The sequence below is a fragment of the Microplitis mediator genome, chromosome 9 (genome assembly GCF_029852145.1).
Source record: "Microplitis mediator isolate UGA2020A chromosome 9, iyMicMedi2.1, whole genome shotgun sequence".
Lineage (NCBI taxonomy): Eukaryota > Metazoa > Arthropoda > Insecta > Hymenoptera > Braconidae > Microplitis > Microplitis mediator.
Window position 1 is genome coordinate 17,886,057 of NC_079977.1, and position 19,724 is coordinate 17,905,780.

The 19,724-nt window shown below is 30.7% G+C and overlaps 1 protein-coding gene and 1 non-coding gene across 2 annotated transcripts in view; both read left to right on the top strand.

Moving 5' to 3' along the window:
• Positions 1-2,915, top strand: LOC130674928 (uncharacterized). The gene is made up of 3 exons (XM_057480382.1): positions 1-335; positions 1,717-2,017; positions 2,161-2,915. Exons 1-3 carry the CDS (start codon positions 168-170, stop codon positions 2,484-2,486), a joined length of 795 nt encoding a protein of 264 aa, XP_057336365.1. The 5' UTR covers positions 1-167; the 3' UTR covers positions 2,487-2,915.
• Positions 2,916-18,382: 15,467 nt separating this feature from the next.
• LOC130675249 (small subunit ribosomal RNA) overlaps positions 18,383-19,724 on the top strand; it is a 1,910-nt gene continuing 568 nt past the window's right edge. The window contains exon 1 of the ribosomal RNA XR_008991254.1: positions 18,383-19,724. This exon is cut by the window's right edge and continues 568 nt beyond it. This is a non-coding gene — a ribosomal RNA (small subunit ribosomal RNA).

Sequence of the window (19,724 nt, forward strand, 5' to 3'; positions counted from 1 at the left end):
CATCATATTAAAGTCATGTAGAACGTCAGATTGACATCAAATTTACATCAAATGTCGTGACATTGCTATGACCTACGTATGACGTCAAAATAAGGTCATGTGTTCACTGGGTTAATCGACTGAATCCTGTGGCTATAACTAAAGACTTGGTTGATATTGTTTATGGAATGCAAGACAATAAAGAAGGTAACATTTCTGTTATTACAATAGATGCCAAATTAAACTGGAAGAAATACGAATATGATTCAAATTTGATTGTGTTTCCATCTTACCCGACTGTTATTTTGTCAGCCGATTCACTTAAAGGCGAGTGCTTCGAAGGTTTCTCGTTGAAGGTATCTATGAACGTGATAATTATAAAAGTAACACATTTTAGGCTAATGATCATACTGAGTTGAACTATATACCCGGGGAAAATGTTTTAGATCTGACCAGATATAATTATATTCGATCAGACCTTATATTTAGATACGATCAGACTTCATTATGTCTAGCCAACCACCGTTTATGTCCGGCCAGATCTAATCAGATATAATCAGATCTGGGCTCGATACAATATCAGGCATGATTTAAATATAGTCAGATTGGCGTACATATTGTAAGATCTGATCAGATATAACTATATCGGAATTAAATACAACATTTAATGAAATCAGAACTTATTATATCTGCTCAGATACAATCGTATGTACATTGGATTTTTATTGAAAATAGTTCATATCTAGTTATTTACAATCACGCGATCGCATACGTGGTACAGCGCAGTGGAAAGCATCAAAGACTTTGAATCAGAAAGATGCAGGTTCGAGCCCAGCAGTCACCGGGATTTTTTCATAATTCAAAATCATGTATAATTCGTCTGAGTCACGTTCCTAATACATTAGATTACATTACGGATCGAATTAAAACTGTCTTTATTTTCAATTCAATAATTCTGTTAATAGGGAGACCAGAAAAAAAAGTATAGATCTGACCACATATAATTATATCTGATCCGTTCTGGCCAGATCTCATCAGATAGAGACAAGTTAAAGATCCGGCCGTATATGCTTTGTCAAATCTAATTAGATATAATTATATATGGTCAGATCTAAACCGTTTTTCCAGGGTATTCGTGGAGTAAAAAGCTTTTTGTGGCGTAAAAAAAAATAAAAACATTTCAGTATAGCTGGCTTAATTTTACTTAATATTAAGTAGTTGCTTCAACCACTTATATAATTGAATTAATTTGACTCGCATGACTGTCACGATATACGATTATTTCTATGACAATTTTGAAAAAATCTGCTGCAAGTCATGTTGACATGTGTCCTTGAAAGACTCCTGCATTAGTTTCTAACAAAAACTGCGTCGTGTATCAAACATTTAGAATATACTTGTATATAATAACATGTGAAAGTCGTACATAATACGTCATTAGACTACTACAAGATTGTCTTTAAAAATTTCTTGCGTAAGTTCTAGTCGACGTAGTAGATCGAACTTTGTAATCATTTGTAGGAACTGAAAGGAAACATGGTTAGTAGAGCATGCGTGTATTAGTGTTTCCAGCTATGAAAAGCTATGGAAATGTAATTTTTTTGTCCCACTGAGAAACACGTTTATTATAGTTATAATAATTAAAGTAATGTTATTATATTGCTTCTGTAACTATTGTATAGTTGAAGTTTTATTTAATGATCATATTCTCGTTGTAAAAAACAATGTTTTTCTTAGTGTTTCTCACATGGAATCGCTCACATCAAATATCAATTCGAGGCATCAAATTATTGGAGCAGCACGACAACATTTTTGGTTACTGGGAACCAGTGCAGCGATGCATGGAAAGCGTTGGAATGGCTTTGGACACAACAAATTTCTTCATCATATTTCTTATGCCCCAACGAATTTGACAACAATACGATAATCTACACCATGAATCCTTTCGGAGATCGAGCCCCTGAACCCTGGGAGAAAATCGAAACTCTAGACAAACCATGTGATGTATGCACATTCTACAAAATGTCGTTTATTAACGGTAAGAATCGATCATTTCGGTTTATATATGTCCCGGGAACGTCGAGTTAGAAATTTATCAATACAAGTGAAACTAGCGACGAGTTTCTATTTTTAGAATCTATTAATTTAAAGATATTTTTAAATACTCGTTTTTCGTTCCAGATACTGAAATTTGTTCAAGAGTAACTTTTGATAAAGCAGAGTTCTTAAACGGATACAAACTTTCCGAATCGTTTACTGAAAATAAGCGTTTCCGAAAAACGGAAATTTTCTATAAAAATTTATGGTCAGCTATGAACATTACTCCTGTTGATTTCCTTAGCGAGGCGTTACTCGGACATTTACAAATATCCACTAGCAATTCAGAGGTATTTGACACTTCCATAAAGGGATCAGATAACGTTATCCCATACTTCGAGCAAGGGGGATACATCATAGTGACACAAAAACAAACTTTTATACCAACTCTCGATCGATCAAGTTATTGACAGTTTTTTTACTTTTGAAAAAATAGCTATGTTATCTGTTATTTTAACATTTATTTTTTTGATGATGTTTCTCAACAACCGGTACGATTTCAGTGCGACCGTTTTAGATCTCTTAACGTTTCTTCTCGACATGGGAACGTCAACTCCAATTCTCCGACTCTCAATGCGTATCACTTTCATGAGCTCAACGTTATTTGCACTGATTTTCAATCCGGTGTTACAGGGGCAAGTGATTTCTCTGTTAAGTAGACCGGGACATAGAAATGTCCAAAGTTTGAGGGACTTACATGATCATAATTATCACGTCTACTTTACGTTTCACGAAATCACAAACGAATTACGTGACAGTCAACTATGGGATGATGATTCTTCTGCCAACTATTGGCATTGGTTACTTCAAGACTATGATCAAGATGCTTGTCTGACAAATGTTAGAAACAATGCCTCTGCTGCATGTATACTTGACTATACCAGACTCGAACACATTGACGAAAATTTACACTATTCGATGGAACTTTCCAAAAAATATCACGTTTTTCAGACTGATAGACATTTTCCATTAAATGAAAAAATCAATAAGATTGCACTTAAATTGTTCGAAACCGGTCATTTAAGTTACGCTGAAAGACGTGAATTTCATAAAATTTTGTTGGAACGAAAACGCAAAATTGAAAGAATCAAGGCATTAATAAACTACAATCAACTAGATCTCGAGGATTTCGAATTAGCTTACATTTCAATGACACTTGCCTCGGCTTGGGCGATCATCATTTTTGGTATCGAAGTTTTAATTAAAAAAATATTAAATTTCTTAGAGAAACGTGCGAAAAAGTCGGAGATGAATAAATTGATGATAAGAGAGACTATTGCGTCTACCGTTAGACGAATCGCTATTGTCACTCAACAATTGTAATTCCCACTAAAATATCGCGTGAATATTTTTGCAGCGACATGTTTACTTTTTGATTTGCGTTTCGTGTTGATAGCTTCAAAATGTATTCGCACACCCATATTAATGGTCCTCTGCGTTTTGGCCCCAAAACAAAAAATCCCCGACAAAATATCCTCGTGATAAAAACGTTCTTGCAACAAACAATCATCGCAGCATAATATTAATGAAAATAACTATTCTTTATATATTCATGTAGTTGAATTATGATTGTTTGTTATATTGTAACATAAGGAAAATTCGACATCGACCCGTGGTTTGAAAATTATTTGAATTAAGAAAAATTATATTTTACCCAATTATTGGATGCAAAGGAAGATAAAAAAGTTTTTAATAGTTTTTATCATAATACAAAAGTCTTTAACATTTTTCGACGAGCACTCGATTCTTAAAAAAGTTTAACGAAAAAAATTCAAAATAATGCTCTATTATAATTATATATGTAATTTTGGGATGGTTATAATAGATTTAAAAAAAAAAATTTTTTTTATAAAATTTTAGAAGTACCTCGTTTTGCCTACCCCCGCCACCCCTTTCTCTTACATATTTATATATATATATATATATATATATATATATATATATATTACATAATGTGATAATTTTGAATTTAATGTTTTTAAACTTTCATTTTGTCACCTAGCAATTCAAATTAAATCGTCGTTACTCAAGAAAAAGTTCAAAGGTTTCGCCATCAATTCAAAAATATAAATCATTAAAAATCAATAAATTTACTTAATTTTAAAATTTTATGTCCATTAAACAGTCGTTAGTTGAATGATTCAAATTTTTTTTTTATTTATAATTATAAATTAATACTATGAAATATGGCTGATAAGAATTCATGAGTAATCATAAATACAGCCACGAATTTTTCTAAGCTACAAGTGACCAATAGACGAGCGGAGCAGACTACGATTCTTCAATAACAAAAGTTAAGCAGCATCGAGGTTGGACATCAATTGGATGGGTGACCCGTCCCGGAAATAGAAATCATTTTATAATACTTCATAAAATTTTACAAAATTTCATAAAACTTGACAAAATTTTATAAAAAAATTTTTTCCCTGGTAATATTAAGTTCATTTACGCAACTAATGCATATATTGAGACAAATCGCTTTTTGTCTTCGCGATTTTTACCAGCAGCCACCAGGATTTGCGGGTTGAACCCTGGCTTAGGCTGGCCTCTAACACATTTTTATTTTACCTGGACAGAGCAGTGGGCAACGTATGTTAAAATCTTATTGACTTACCTCACGGCTTATAAAATTAAAGGTATTTCTTATTGATGGTCGAATTATTATTTTTATAATTTAATTAATAATACTTTTGGTAAACTATTTAAGGATCTTACCAGTAAAATAGGATATAGATAGGATGAATAGTAAATTGCTAGTATATTACAATAGTGAATAAGCTATGGATCTTATTACTAATTGATCCAGGATCGAAGTGATTGACCGATAATTTTGGGTGTAGGACTAGCCTCGGGACTCGGTCCCTACTTTATCCTTACGGACATGCGTCGACGTGATAATTAGTCATGTGACCACGGCACTATGACTTGTATAGTTTCGGACGGCAACGAGTCAGGGAAAAATGGTAACCGCAAGGCTGAGAACGACGAATACAATTCACATTGTCTCAATATGGACGGCAAATTTTAAGATACACTAATGCAAAAAATTAAAGGAGCAGAAAAATGTTATAAATTTTTTAGTGATTTTTGGAAGGCTGTAACTTGGTGAAAAATAATCGTATCAAGATTTTAAAAGAAGCATTTTGTAGCTTAAAATCTCTAGTTTTGGTGAATTTTTTTTCAAAATTTTTTTAAAGCTCCGGTTATTGTGCAAACATGAGAAATACCGCGAGACAAAAAATTTCTAAATTATATTTTTTTTCCGAAGAGCCCACGGACCGCGGAAAAATTCTTTTAACTGAACAAATGCATAGCTCGTTTAGCAAATTTATTCAGCTTCAATTTGGTTTTTTGTTTAACCTCGTAGGACGATTTGTCGCAGAGATATCAGCCTTCAAACAGAAAATGATCCTTTTGGCTTTAATCATTGATATTTCAGGTACCAATGTTTGCACAGAGAGTTGAAGAACGGCGTTACAAACTTAAATAAATTCCCTACAAGACCCTGTCATCATTTTTTGGAAAAAAAAATTTTTTTTATTTTTAACATTCATTAGAAGTAAGTACAAAAAAATGACTTTTTTTGGTTTTTTAGTAAATCAACCGCTACTCTGCAAATATCGATAAAAAAAATAATAATGCCAGGGACTTTTTTAGCTTAATGGACCCCCAAGACCCCTGTAAATTTTTAAATTGATCTATTGAACCGTTTTTTGGGAATCATCAATCAAAGTTTTACTAAACAATTAAAGGAGCAAGTTTTGTTCCTTTCATTGTGTAATCATAATCAAAATAAAAAATTTATTTTTTTTGGACTTTTCTCAAATTTTTGCATTGGTGACTCAGCAAATGTAAAGAAATGACAAAAAAAATAAAAAATTTCCAAAAAATATAAAAAAAAAAAATTTAGAAGACAAAAAACAAGCTCCGTTTTCGATTTTTCAAAAAAAAAATTTTTTTTATCCTTGATATCCATTTGAAAAACCCTTAAAAAATGGTCATTTTTGGTTTTTTAGTCAACTCATCGCTACCCTGCAAATATTGATAAAAAAAATAATGTTGCCAGGTAATTTTACAGCTTAATGTACTCCCAAAAACCCTGGAAATTTTCAGATTGATCCATTGAACCGTTTGTCCGGTCCGATTGCTCAAAGTTTTACAAAACAATTAAAGGAACAAGTTTTGTTCCTTAAATTGTGTAATCGTTATCAAAATAAAAAAATCAATTTTTTTCGGATTTTCTTCCATTATTGCGTTCGTTATTCAGTAAATGTAAGTTATTGAGAAAAAAAAAAAATTTTTTCAGAAAAACGAAAAAATAAAAAAAAAAACTGAATAATACGTACAAGAAAAAAAGTAAAAAAATTCTTGTTTTATCTCGTTTTTCGGAAAATTTTTTTTTTTTTTCTCTTTACCTTACATTTACTGAATAACTAACGCAAAAATGGAAGAAAATCCGAAAAAAATTGATTTATTCATTTTGATAACGATTACACAATTTAAGGAACAAAACTTGTTCCTTTAATTGTTTTGTAAAACTTTGAGTAATCGGACCTGACAAACGGTTCAATGGATCAATCTGAAAATTCCCAGAGTTTTTGAGGCTACATTAAGCTGTAAAATTACCTGGCAACATTATTTTTTTTATCAATATTTGCAGGGTAGCGATGAGTTGACTAAAAAACCAGAAAATGACCATTTTTTAAGGGTTTTTCAAATGGATATCAAGGATAAAAAAAATTTTTTTCGAAAAATCGAAAACGGAGCTTGTAGGGACTTTATTCAAGTTTCTTAAACTGCTCTTTAAATTACTGTGCGGTCATTATTCGCTGAGATATCAATAATCAAAGACAAAAGGATCCTTTTTCATTTGAAGGCTGATATCTCAGCAGCAAATTGACGTACAGAGAAACAAAAAGAAGCAAATTGTAATTGAATAAATTTCCTAAACGAGCCATGAATTCGTTTTTTTGAAAAAATTTTTCCCGGCCCCGTAGACCTTAAAAACAAAACCAAAAAATTTCGAAAAATTTTGTCTCGACCTTTTTCTTATGATTCCGCAAAAACTGTAGCTTGAAAAAATATTTTGCTGAAAGATCTTCAAACTAGAGATTTCAAGCTTCAATTTTTTTTTTTTTTTGTTTTTTCGATACGATCATTCTTTTCGAAAATACAGCCTTCCAAAAATCACTAAAAAATTTATAAAATTTTTTTGTTCCTTTAATTGTTTGGATAAGTGTATGATAAGTTTTATCTCTAAAACAGCTCACACCGATACTCCTCGAGTCGGATTATTGGGATAATTAAGAGTTTGAAGTTTTCAAGAATCATTAACAAGTAGACAATCAACTAATCCTCTGATTTGTAGAAATTACTTTGTGCGAGTATTTTGCCGCGCATTTGAGGCGTGCAATTATGGTGCATAGCACGGAATTCAACAAGATTTCAGACTTCGGGTGACATTAGCCCACGCTTTCGGTTCGAGTAGCCAACTCAACCCTTTTCTATTATCGACCTCTTATTTCATTCTATGCCACGCAATACATTACTTTCAAATTAAATTTAAACAATTTCTTACTTGGAATAGACACTCTCCGGTAGTAATAGACGTCACAAAATGGGTTCTTTTATTTCCTTTAAATCGTAAAACAGCTGTTTTATCAAGTAATAGTCTATATTTCATTTGATTATTATTAAATGAAATATTCCCTTCATCAATTATTGGAATATTTAAATTTTGAATTTTTCTAGTCTTACATAATGTAATAATACCATATAAATATTTATCGTCGATATAACTTTGGCCAATACCAAAGTAATTATACTTTAGCCTATCGGTGCTGTTAAATAGTTCTACTGGATCGGCTTCTGTATCATCAATGATGATTTCCGGATAAGAATAAGACACTAAAGATTTTAGAGGTAAACATTTTTCTCTTTTGACAGTTGTATAATGGATGTTAATGAAAAGGTCAGTTTTAGTAAATTCCACTGCTTTATAACCTTCTAATATATTACCAAGGGTTTCAGTTGAAGATTCTTTGAAATCATTTATATCAATGATGTCACCAACAGATAATTCTAGTAATGGCACTTTTAAAGCATTAATAGTTATTGCGCCAAGCACAATGATGATATTGAACAATAATTTAGTTTTTATCGCGTACATTCTATACAATTATTGCACTTGTTATTTTAACGAACGTGTGTATATAACTGGTTACTCTTATTATTTTTCAAAACTTACTCCCACTCGATTAAATGCAGTTATGGATTAGATATAAATGCTTTAGATAAGAAATTTCGTCTACACTAATAATAAATCGTGATTGTGATTGGTCAAGGAACCATAAAGAATTTATCAATAATTGCTTTTATTTTTATTTTTTGAGACTGAAGCTCGTTTCTAAAAGTTTGAAGAGTTTGAAATTTTTTTTATCGTACGATAATTGAATTACGGTCATGATTACCATAGAAGAGAAGTTCGACATGTATGGAACATAAATTCCAGTTAAATTTACGACGCTAACATCGTAATTTTTTCTATTGATTATTGTAGTTATCCCGACTAGAATTTCTTCCTGATTAGCCTGAACTACCATAAGGACCTTATCAGGTTAATATAAGGTTTGCCTTATTAGGGCAAACCTGACAAGTTCCTGATCAGGACCTCATCAGGATATCCCTATTCACAAAAAAGTTATTTGCCATCGGGTCAACCTGATGAGTTTCTGATCAGGACCTTATCAGGATATCCTTATTCAAAAATAAATAATCCCATCCCTTTAAATATTTCATTTACAGGCTAAACATTAAACAAAGTACAAAAGAATATTATATAAAAATCACGTCAATCATTGCAGCACAGATTTTTTACTTCTTCATCAGTTATTCTTTGACATCATAATGAATATTATATTTACACTTTCAAGATCACATGTGGATGTCAGCGCAGTGGATAGCATCGAGGACTTTGAATCGGAAGGACGCAGGTTCGAGCCCAGCAGTTATCGGGATTTTTTCATTAATAAAAAATATGTTTACTTCCTCTAATTAATGCTCTCAATACAATAGATAACATTCTCGATCGAATCAAAATTCTCGTATTTTTTTTTGCAATTTAATATTTTTTTAAAATAATTAATAAGGTAATCCTGACAAGGATTTGATGAGGATATCCTGAAAGGACCTGATAAGGCAATCCTGATAAGGATTTGATGAGAATATCCTGGCAAGGTCCTGTTAAGGCAATCCCGATAAGGGCCTCATGGGTCTTAAGCGTTACATCCATATCAGGATCCTCGTCAGGATACCCTGATTGGGACCTTATTTGAAATAAGGATAACCCGATAAGGACCTCGTCAGGCTCTTATGAAAAATTCTAGTTGGGATAGTGTTGCCGCAAGAAGAGACGAGATGAGAACATTTTTCCTATTGTCTCGTCTCGTGTTCGAGTGTAGGAATCATATCGCATATTAGTCGGGAATGTATTAATTAAAAATTATATATTGAAATGTATATCAAGAGACACGATCGTGTCTTGCACTAAGTATACATTAAGCATTGTACCTTTTAGGTAAAATTTTGACTAGATGTACAAAAAAAAAAAAAATTCGAAAAATCTTACGGATAAACTTGACAAGTCAATACAATATTTCTGTTTAATTTACTTAAGCTAATACTAACTTACTGACTCTCCAAATTCATCTGAATTATTTTAGAATTTTATTTAATAAATATTTTGTGAGTTGGTTAATTTAAATTATTAAAGCCAATAGAAAGATATAATAACTGTATTATTCTTGATTAATACTTGTTCTCATTATCAATCATAATTAAATTTCTAAGGTATGGAATCATTAATATAAAATATCATCATTATTTTTATTCTCAGAACCTTAACAACTTTTGCATTAATTATTAATCATAATAGATATTTTCCCATATTCATACTTGTCTTGATCAATTTCAAAATTTTGTTTCATCGTAGCAAAATAAAATTTTGACTACACTGAAAGCTTGTCATCTCTTATCAAATCAAAAGCTTTAAAAAAATTATCGAAACCAAATTGAAAAATAAACCTTCGTTATAATTATTTGTGAGTAATCGTTTCATGAGTACGCTAGACACACATAATTGTGTATTAGTCTTGAGGGACTGTCTGTGGATTTGAACATGAGTGAGTTGAACAATTCATTGCAGTTGTATCCGCCTAGTGCGTCGGACTTTGTGTTATCTCATAGCTTTTGCAACATTCGGCTACAGGTTTTACCGCCAACTTTCTGTGAAAGTTGGCGCCAGTGAAGAGCGGCAATTCGAAGGCAGGTTTCTGAGATAATTGAAGGCAATTGTACGTACGTACACACATGCATACACTCGGACATCTTTGTGAAATTAGTCAGGATAGCTTCCTAGAACCTCAAAACGTCAAAATCTGATAGAAATTTGGTTTTTGCAAATCGGACCGACACCAATAACTTCCCGAATTTTTGAAAATTTTCAATTTTCTTAGCGGGAAGTTAAGAAAATATTAGTAAATATTACTGAGATTCTTGTCAACAGCGCGCTTAGACCGAATCTCAGTAAATATTATGGAGTAGAACGTAAGAAATTTGGCCAGAATTATTTTTTGTGTTGCATGGGGCTCAAAATAGGCACTTTCAGATGAAATAATGATGTAGATATAAAGAAAAATTCAATAACGAAATCATATGATTTTCCTCTGTATTAAAATTATGAAAAAGGATAATAAATAAAAATATTTTTTTTAAATTGAAATTTTTTACTTTCATTTTTGCGCCTTAGACATATAGTCCAGTAAAAAAGACCTTTAAATGCGAATTTTGAGACAAGCATCAGAACTTTTGATATAAGTTACTCTTAAGTGTCTAGAAAAAAGTAGTGAAGAAATTTTTTTAACCAACCCCGGGTAGGGTTGAAAAAAATTCAAAAAAAGTGTATTTTCAAAATGTTGAGAAGACGGTGAGAGCAAGAGAAAAAAGACTCGAATCAAAGGTGTAGAACTTTAAATTTCACATAAAAATGGACCTTTGACTTTTTTGGCTATTATTAAAATTAACAGAGTAGGGTGGCTGAAAATTAGGGGATGATCGAAACAGCTTTAAAAAATCATAACTAGGTCAAAAATGAAGATAATTAAAAAAAATTTTATTTTTGTTTTATTCATAAAATTATAAACTTTAATCTCAGAGATAACTTTTTTTTTTAATTTTTTATAAAAAAATAATAACAATTCGAAATTTTAAATTTTTATTTTTAACCACTCTAATCGATCAAAATATTTTTTTTTCTCATTATTCGATTTAATGTATTAAAAAAAAAATTTTTGGCGTTGGAAATTTTTTGTCCGAGCAGGTATGAATTTATTTACCTGGCGTCAATTTTGTTGTGACGGCGACATTGTCTTTAGTACAGAGCAGCGTATCGACCGCGCATGCGCCAATAAGCTGAATGGGCCTATACTTGTGTTGTCGTTACACGTACTTCTACATTTATGTGTAGTATAATCTTGTAAGAGATCAGTTTTTATCTTTTTTGTAATTTACTCTTTTTTTTTTAAAGACTTAATTAACTTTTAAAAAATCAATTCGACAATGTCGGTATTAATTAATTCTAAATTTAATGAATCTTCCAGGAAATCTATCGATAAAAGATCGATTTTTGAACTGTATAATAGTTATTTTTTATTAACAAATAAGTTAATTAACTTTTAAAAAATCGATTCGACAGTGTAGGTTAGGGTGTTTCAAAAAAAAAAAAAAACAATTTTTTTTTTTTTATGGTATCCAAAAATTGAAAGTATAACTAAAAATAAAAATTTTGGTACTATTCCGAGCTCTTAATAATTATATTAAGGTTTGCCTCAATCCATTTTTCTATTTTCCATTTAAAAAACACGGAAAAAAAAATCTTTTTTTTTTTAGAATTTTCCAGCTCATAAACCAATCAACGGATTTTTATGCACAACGAATTTTTTTGTAGGAAATTGAACACTCTACAAAAAAAGTCTCTTATCATTTTTTGATAAATCCCACTGTTCAAAATCCTAATGTATATATATATTAGGGTGCGTCATTTCGGAGCAACATTTGTCTTTTTTAAGTGCATGTGGAAAAAATCATAGTTCAACACAAAAAAAAAAATTTCGTGCAAGAAAAAAAATTTTATATCGATTACAGACCTAGCTCATTGAAAAATTCGATTTTCCCATTTAAATAACACGGGAAAAAATTTTTTTTTAGCTTTAAGTATTGTTAACACATCAAATAAATCAATAGATCGAATAGACTAATACATATTTTTGTAGGAAATTGAATGCTCTACAAAAAAGGTCACTTATCATTTTTTGATAAATCCATCTGTTCGAAAGTTATTAGAGGTCGAAGTAAAGTTGGAGATCCTTTTACTTTTCCGGCGAAACTATCAGACTTATCACAAAATGTCATAGAATCTTTTTTGTTGACAATTTTATTTCCTACAAATTATTATTCGTAAAGTTTTTTCAAATTCCACATCGTTTTCTAGTTATTTCCATTTCAATGTCGAGCTCTTGAAATCGATCAGAGCCACTTTTTTAATAACTTGAAATTAAAATGAAAATAAATAGAAAATAATGCGGAATTTGGAAAATTTTATAGATAATAATTTGTAGAGAATAAAATTGTCAACTAAAAAGATCCTACAACATTTTGTAATAAGTCTGATAGTTTCGCCGGCAAAGTAAAGAGATCTCCAACTTTACTTCGACCTCCAATAATTTTTGAACAGATGGATTTATCGAAAAATGATAAGAGACCTATTTTGTAGAGCGTTCAATTTCCAAGAAAAATATGTATTAGTCTATTTGATCTATTGATTTGTTTAATGAGTTAACAATACTTGAAGCTAAAAAAAAATTTTTTCCCGTATTATTTAAATGGGAAAGTCGAATTTTTCAATAAGCTAGGTCTGTAATCGACATAAAATTTTTTTTCTTGCGCGAAATATTTTTTTTAGTGTTGAACTATGATATTTTCCAAATGCACTTAAAAAAAAAATGTTGCTCCAAAATGAAGCACCCTAATATATATACATATGTCTCTACGTATATACATGTATACAAAAATGTTTTTGTTTTGAATGCTGTAGAAATTATAAAATTAAGTTGGTGAATAATTAAAAAAAAAAAAGGATTCACAAGAAACACCTACATACTTATTAAAAACTGAGCTTATACTTAAATCAATAGGTCTCCTTGCTAGTAAAAATTTCAATTATCTCACTAATAAGTTCAAAGTAGAATATTACCGACAAATCAAAAGATATATGATAGTTAGTAACCTAAAATATGCACTACTGTAGCCACGAATTATTTTAAAAATCATATATTATTTTATTAAATGTAAGCTGTTAACGATGTATTTTTTTTTTTTTTTTCATTTATTTATTTTCCTTAACTGTACAATGTTACGTTTTTTACAGGTTACATCTTACGTATATTTAAATATATTTTTTACTTTGTATTTATTTCATATATTATTTTTATTTTCTTCACTTCCTATGTTAACTTTGGTTTCCTTTCACCTTCTTCACTTCCTTGTGATTTTTGGTCATTTGCTTCTCATATTCCCTGGCATATTGCACGATTGTTTTCACCGGCTCCCCACTTAATGCTTTCATTATTTCTTGGGCCAGCTGTTCGTCTTTTTTCCCTCGCTCCATTTTTCCATCGCCTCTACTGTTTCTCGACTTATTTCTTTCCTGATTGCTGGACAGGACCAGATGTGGTTGAAATTTTCCTCCTCTACGTCACAAGCTCTGCATTTTGTGTCCTTGAACCCTTTGCTCTGTGTTCTTCCAAGGTTACCACATCTGATCCTGGTCCATTTCTCCTTGTCTTCTACCTTTATTTCTTTGATATTCCAATACTTCTCTATGCCCAATTCTTTTTTTATCTCCTTGTAGCTCTTCCAGTAATTGGAGTTGTCTATTTTGTTCCAGTTACCTTGGATTTCAATGTCCTGTAACGTTTGTATGTTTTTTCTCACAATTTCTGTTGCCTTCCCTCTCTCCTCTCTGTTTCCGATCAAGCTCAGCGTCTCTCCATCTCCTACACCCGTCAGAGCTTATTCCAGTTTAACTCCCCACTTTGTTGGTGTTTCATTTTTTATTGCTTTTATTTCTTCCATTAGACTTTTCCTTGGCCACCGGTCTCCTCCATATTTTGAATTTTGAGCATGTAATCACTCACTCTTCTCATCACCTCGACCTGTACGCTATGCCTGCGCGTTTCCATTTTCCATATATAGTCTGGCGTGTTTTGGTTTACTCCCATGGCCATTTTCGCTATTCTGCTTTGCACCCTTTCAATTTCATTCTCCCTCCTCAATCCCCACATATCAATACCATATAGGCATCCTGATTTTGCTAGCGTGTTTAGCACATAGAGCCTCCTTCCTAGCCCATTCAGTTTTGCTCTCTTCATGACACCCCATGCCGCGTTGGCTGTCCTTCTCGCTTTTGCTCCCATTTCCCTCACATGTACACTCACTGTGTTTCTCTCATTAAACCGGTATCCTAAATACTTGGATTTCTTAACCACTTCTAGTTTCTCTTTTCCAATTTTCCACTGTTCGCTTTTCCCGGGTCTTCCACCTGCTCTGAACACTATCACTTAGGACTTCTTGGTGTTTATTTCTAGCCCATTCTTCTTCATGTGCCTTGCCGTTGTGTTCAACATATCCTGCAGTGCCTCCAGGCTTTCTCCCAACAGCGCCAGGTCATCCGCAAACTTCAGGATGAATATTCTGAGGTTCCGGATAATAGAACTAATAAATTAAGTTATGACTAATTAATTTAATTGGATTAATAAATGAGTAAAATAAAATAAAAAATCGTCGAAACATGGAAATGATATCTCTGCCAGACTAGAGATAACATATTTAACAACAAGTAACGGTTGGCTCACGATGAATCAGTACATCTTGATCAACATAACTTAGATATTTACGATTTATAAATACAAAATTTTTTTAATTTTCGTAATTTATTTTTAGTTTACGTTTAAGTTTACTATCAATAATTATTGAGTAAAAATTAAGTTGTTATAAATATTTATAATGATTCATTATAATAATTTAAATTGTTTGTATATTTGTATTATTATGGTTAGAAAACAAATTAAGTATATTATCAAGCTATTGTAAATGTAAAAATATATTTTCAATTCATTAAAAAGACTAAATGAAAGAATTTAAAGTCATTTTATGTTTTTAGTTAATATATATCGTTGAATAAAAATAAATCAATGAATAAATAAATAAACATCAAAAGATTGAAACGAAGAAATGAAAAAAGTTCAAATTACCACTTATGACCGTTGTAAAAAAAAAAAAATCAATAGTTGGTTTATAATGAAAACACTATATATTTTAATGTGATTCTATGAAAATCTTTTATCAATTAAAACAATATTTATCATAAGTGAAATTAAAATTATTTACTTATTATAAATACATATATACTTTATAAATTCAATTCTTCATGAATTAAATCTTTATAAATTAAATTTTTTTATATTCATTTATAATTTTATATAAATTCATCTTTATCTATCTTTAAAATATTTTTATGAATGAACACTTCAAATGTATGTAATTTTGATTGCACAATAATGTAAAAAATTCATATGTATATTTTTTTCTTTGCCATTTGGCATGAGCCTTGGCATAATTAATAAACGAAACTAAACTAAACTAAACATATATAAATAAAAAATTAATATAAAAGATGAAAATGATTTATTAGAAAGGTATATAATTTTTAATCCGTTTTCGGATATTTAGCTGTAGAAACTAAAAAAAAATTTAATATAGTTTACTATAGTTTAATAATTTTGGATTGTATAAGAGTACATAATATAAGTATGAAAAAATTTCAAATAAACGTTATTTTTATTTTTTTTATTTTCAAGTAAATGTAGTAAAAATGATTATATATATTAAAAAACATATATAAAAGATAATACATATTGATAAATAAGATTAGAATTTATTTGAGAAGTAGTTGACTTTTTAATTAAAAATGTCGAATAATTAAAAAAATTAACTTGCTAGTAAAATTTTCAATTATCTCACTGCTAAGTTCAAAGTAGAATATTACCGATAAATCGAAAGATATATAATAGTGAGTAACCTAAAATATGCAGTACTATAGCCATGAATAATTTTAAAAATCATTTATTTTTTTATTGAATGTAAGCTTCAAACGATGTATAATAGAACTAATAAATTAAGTTATGACTAATGAATTTATTTGGATCAATAAATAAGTAAAATAAAATAAAAAATCGTCGAAACATGGAAATATTATCTCTGCCAGGCTAAAAATAACATATTTAACAATAGCTAACGGTTAGCTCACGATGATTCAGTACATCTTGATCAACATGACTTAGATATTTACGATTTATGAATACAATTTTTTTTTTGATTTTCATAATTTATTTTTAAGTTTACTATTAATAATTATTGAGTGAAAATTAAATTGTTGTAAATATTTATAATGATTCATTATAATGATTCAAATTGTTCGTATAGTCATATAATTATGGTTGAAAAACGAATAAATTAAATTATCAAGCTATTGTATATTTAGAAATATCAATTAAATAAGTTTTTTTGTCTGAATGTATTCATTCAAATAATTAATATAAATGTTTTGCAAAAAAAAAAAATTAAATAGTCACTATTAAATAATAAAAGGAAAAAAAAAAAAAGAACTATCTAACATGAAATTTTATAAGAATGGAACGAATGATCATTTAAAAGATTAAGAAAACAGAAATAAAAGCTAATAAACAACAAATATTATTGAAATGAATTTAAAGATTTTTTTTTTCTTTGGATACATATTAATTACTCAAAATCGATTAATTTTGATTTTAAACTAGTTTAAAATTTCAATTCATAAAACAGACTGAATAAAAGAATTTGAAGTGATTTTACGTTTACAGTTAAAATATTTCGTTAAATAAAAAAAAAAATGAATAAATAAAAAAACATTAAAAGATTGAAACGAAGTAATAAAAAAAAATTCGAATTATTACTATGACCGTTGTGAAAAAAAAAAAAATCAATAGTTGGTTTATAATAAAGACACTATATATTTAAATGCGATACTATTGAAATCTTTTATCAATTAAAATAATGTTTAACATAAGTAAAATTAAAATTATTTACTTATTATAATTACATATATAAATAAAAAATAAATATAAAAGTTGAAAATGATTTATTAGAAAGGTATATAATTTTTAATCCGTTTTCGGATATTTAGCTGTAGAAACTAAAAAAGAATTTAATATAGTCTACTATAGTTTAATAATTTTTGATTGTATAAGAGTACATAATATAAGTATGAAAAAATTTTAAATAAACGTTATTTTTATTTTTTTTATTTTCAAGTAAATGTAGTAAAAATGATTATATATATTAAAAAACATATATGAAAGATAATACATATTGATAAATAAGATTAGAATTTATTTGAGAAGTAGTTGACTTTTTAATCAAAAATGTCAAATAATTAAAACAAAAAAATTATTTATTTACTTAATTTAAAAAAAAAACAAAAAATTAATAATAATAATAATACTATGTGTATTTAAATAAATAATTTTATATTGAAAAAATAATTAAGTACGAACAGGTAATTTAGATACAGGGAGCTACCGTTGTATCCGCCGTCGCTCACGCAGCTGACAGTTAGTGCGCAACTACAATCTTTTTAGACGCCGGCTCGTACTAGTATGAAGGAGTAGTCAGTTGAAGCGGCTCGAGTAAGAGCTGAGAGATACTGACTACGGCAAGTTGTATACTATTAACGTAACACTACCACGGGTCGATGTCTATGACTGAATGACTCTTTATGTGGTAAATCGCTACGGCGTTTATATAATATTATGTATAACTTTAAAAAAGTATACAAATATGAAACTGAGTATTGACTTACTTGTTCCCGAGCAAGAATAAAATATCACGTTTACGTGTATAAAAACCAAGTCGCTTTGATAAAAATATCTAGCGAGAGTAATATTTACAAAAATGAGAGGATGGTTGAAAATTAAAAGTTATTATTCAATTTTGTGAATAAATAATGTTAATTTAAAATTTTCAAGTGTTGTAATAAGCAAATGCTTTAAACAGCACCACTTTAACAATTGTTAGTATTTTTTAAAGACTAACATGTATGTTGAAGTGAAAGAGGAGTAATTCTAATGTTTTTTTAATAAAACATAAACGAAGCTCCCTGGTTGATCCTGCCAGTAGTCATATGCTTGTCTCAAAGATTAAGCCATGCATGTCTCAGTACATGCCGTATTAAGGTGAAACCGCGAATGGCTCATTAAATCAGTTATGGTTCCTTAGATCGTACCCACATTTACTTGGATAACTGTGGTAATTCTAGAGCTAATACATGCAAACCAGAGTTCCGACCAGAGATGGAAGGAACGCTTTTATTAGATCAAAACCAATCGGTGGCTTGTCCATCGTTACTTTTGGTGACTCTGAATAACTTTCTGCTGATCGTATGGTCTAGTACCGACGACGAATCTTTCAAATGTCTGCCTTATCAACTGTCGATGGTAGGTTCTGCGCCTACCATGGTTGTAACGGGTAACGGGGAATCAGGGTTCGATTCCGGAGAGGGAGCCTGAGAAACGGCTACCACATCCAAGGAAGGCAGCAGGCGCGCAAATTACCCACTCCCGGCACGGGGAGGTAGTGACGAAAAATAACGATACGGGACTCATCCGAGGCCCCGTAATCGGAATGAATACACTTTAAATCCTTTAATGAGGATCCATTGGAGGGCAAGTCTGGTGCCAGCAGCCGCGGTAATTCCAGCTCCAATAGCGTATATTAAAGTTGTTGCGGTTAAAAAGCTCGTAGTTGAATCTGTGTTTCATACTGTTGGTTCATCGCTCGCGGTGTTAACTGACATGTTATGGAACGTCCTACCGGTGGATTTAGCTAAGGTCAAACTTGGCGGTCCAATTTAATCCTATCGCGGTGCTCTTAATTGAGTGTCGAGGTAGGCCGGTACGTTTACTTTGAACAAATTAGAGTGCTTAAAGCAGGCTTATTTCGCCTGAATACTGTGTGCATGGAATAATAGAATAGGACCTCGGTTCTATTTTGTTGGTTTTCGGAATACCGAGGTAATGATTAATAGGGACAGATGGGGGCATTCGTATTGCGACGTTAGAGGTGAAATTCTTGGATCGTCGCAAGACGAACAGAAGCGAAAGCATTTGCCAAAAATGTTTTCATTAATCAAGAACGAAAGTTAGAGGTTCGAAGGCGATCAGATACCGCCCTAGTTCTAACCATAAACGATGCCAGCTAGCGATCCGCCGATGTTCCTCCGATGACTCGGCGGGCAGCTTCCGGGAAACCAAAGCTTTTGGGTTCCGGGGGAAGTATGGTTGCAAAGCTGAAACTTAAAGGAATTGACGGAAGGGCACCACCAGGAGTGGAGCCTGCGGCTTAATTTGACTCAACACGGGAAACCTCACCAGGCCCGGACACCGGAAGGATTGACAGATTGATAGCTCTTTCTTGATTCGGTGGGTGGTGGTGCATGG

Excerpts from the sequence above, each read along its gene's own strand:
- LOC130674928 (XM_057480382.1), top strand. The coding sequence starts at position 168 with ATGCAAGACAATAAAGAAGGTAACATTTCTGTTATTACAATAGATGCC. Across the intron at positions 336-1,716 it reads TCGAAGGTTTCTCGTTGAAG|TGTTTCTCACATGGAATCGC; the intron begins GTATCTATGAAC and ends TGTTTTTCTTAG. Across the intron at positions 2,018-2,160 it reads CAAAATGTCGTTTATTAACG|ATACTGAAATTTGTTCAAGA; the intron begins GTAAGAATCGAT and ends TTTTCGTTCCAG.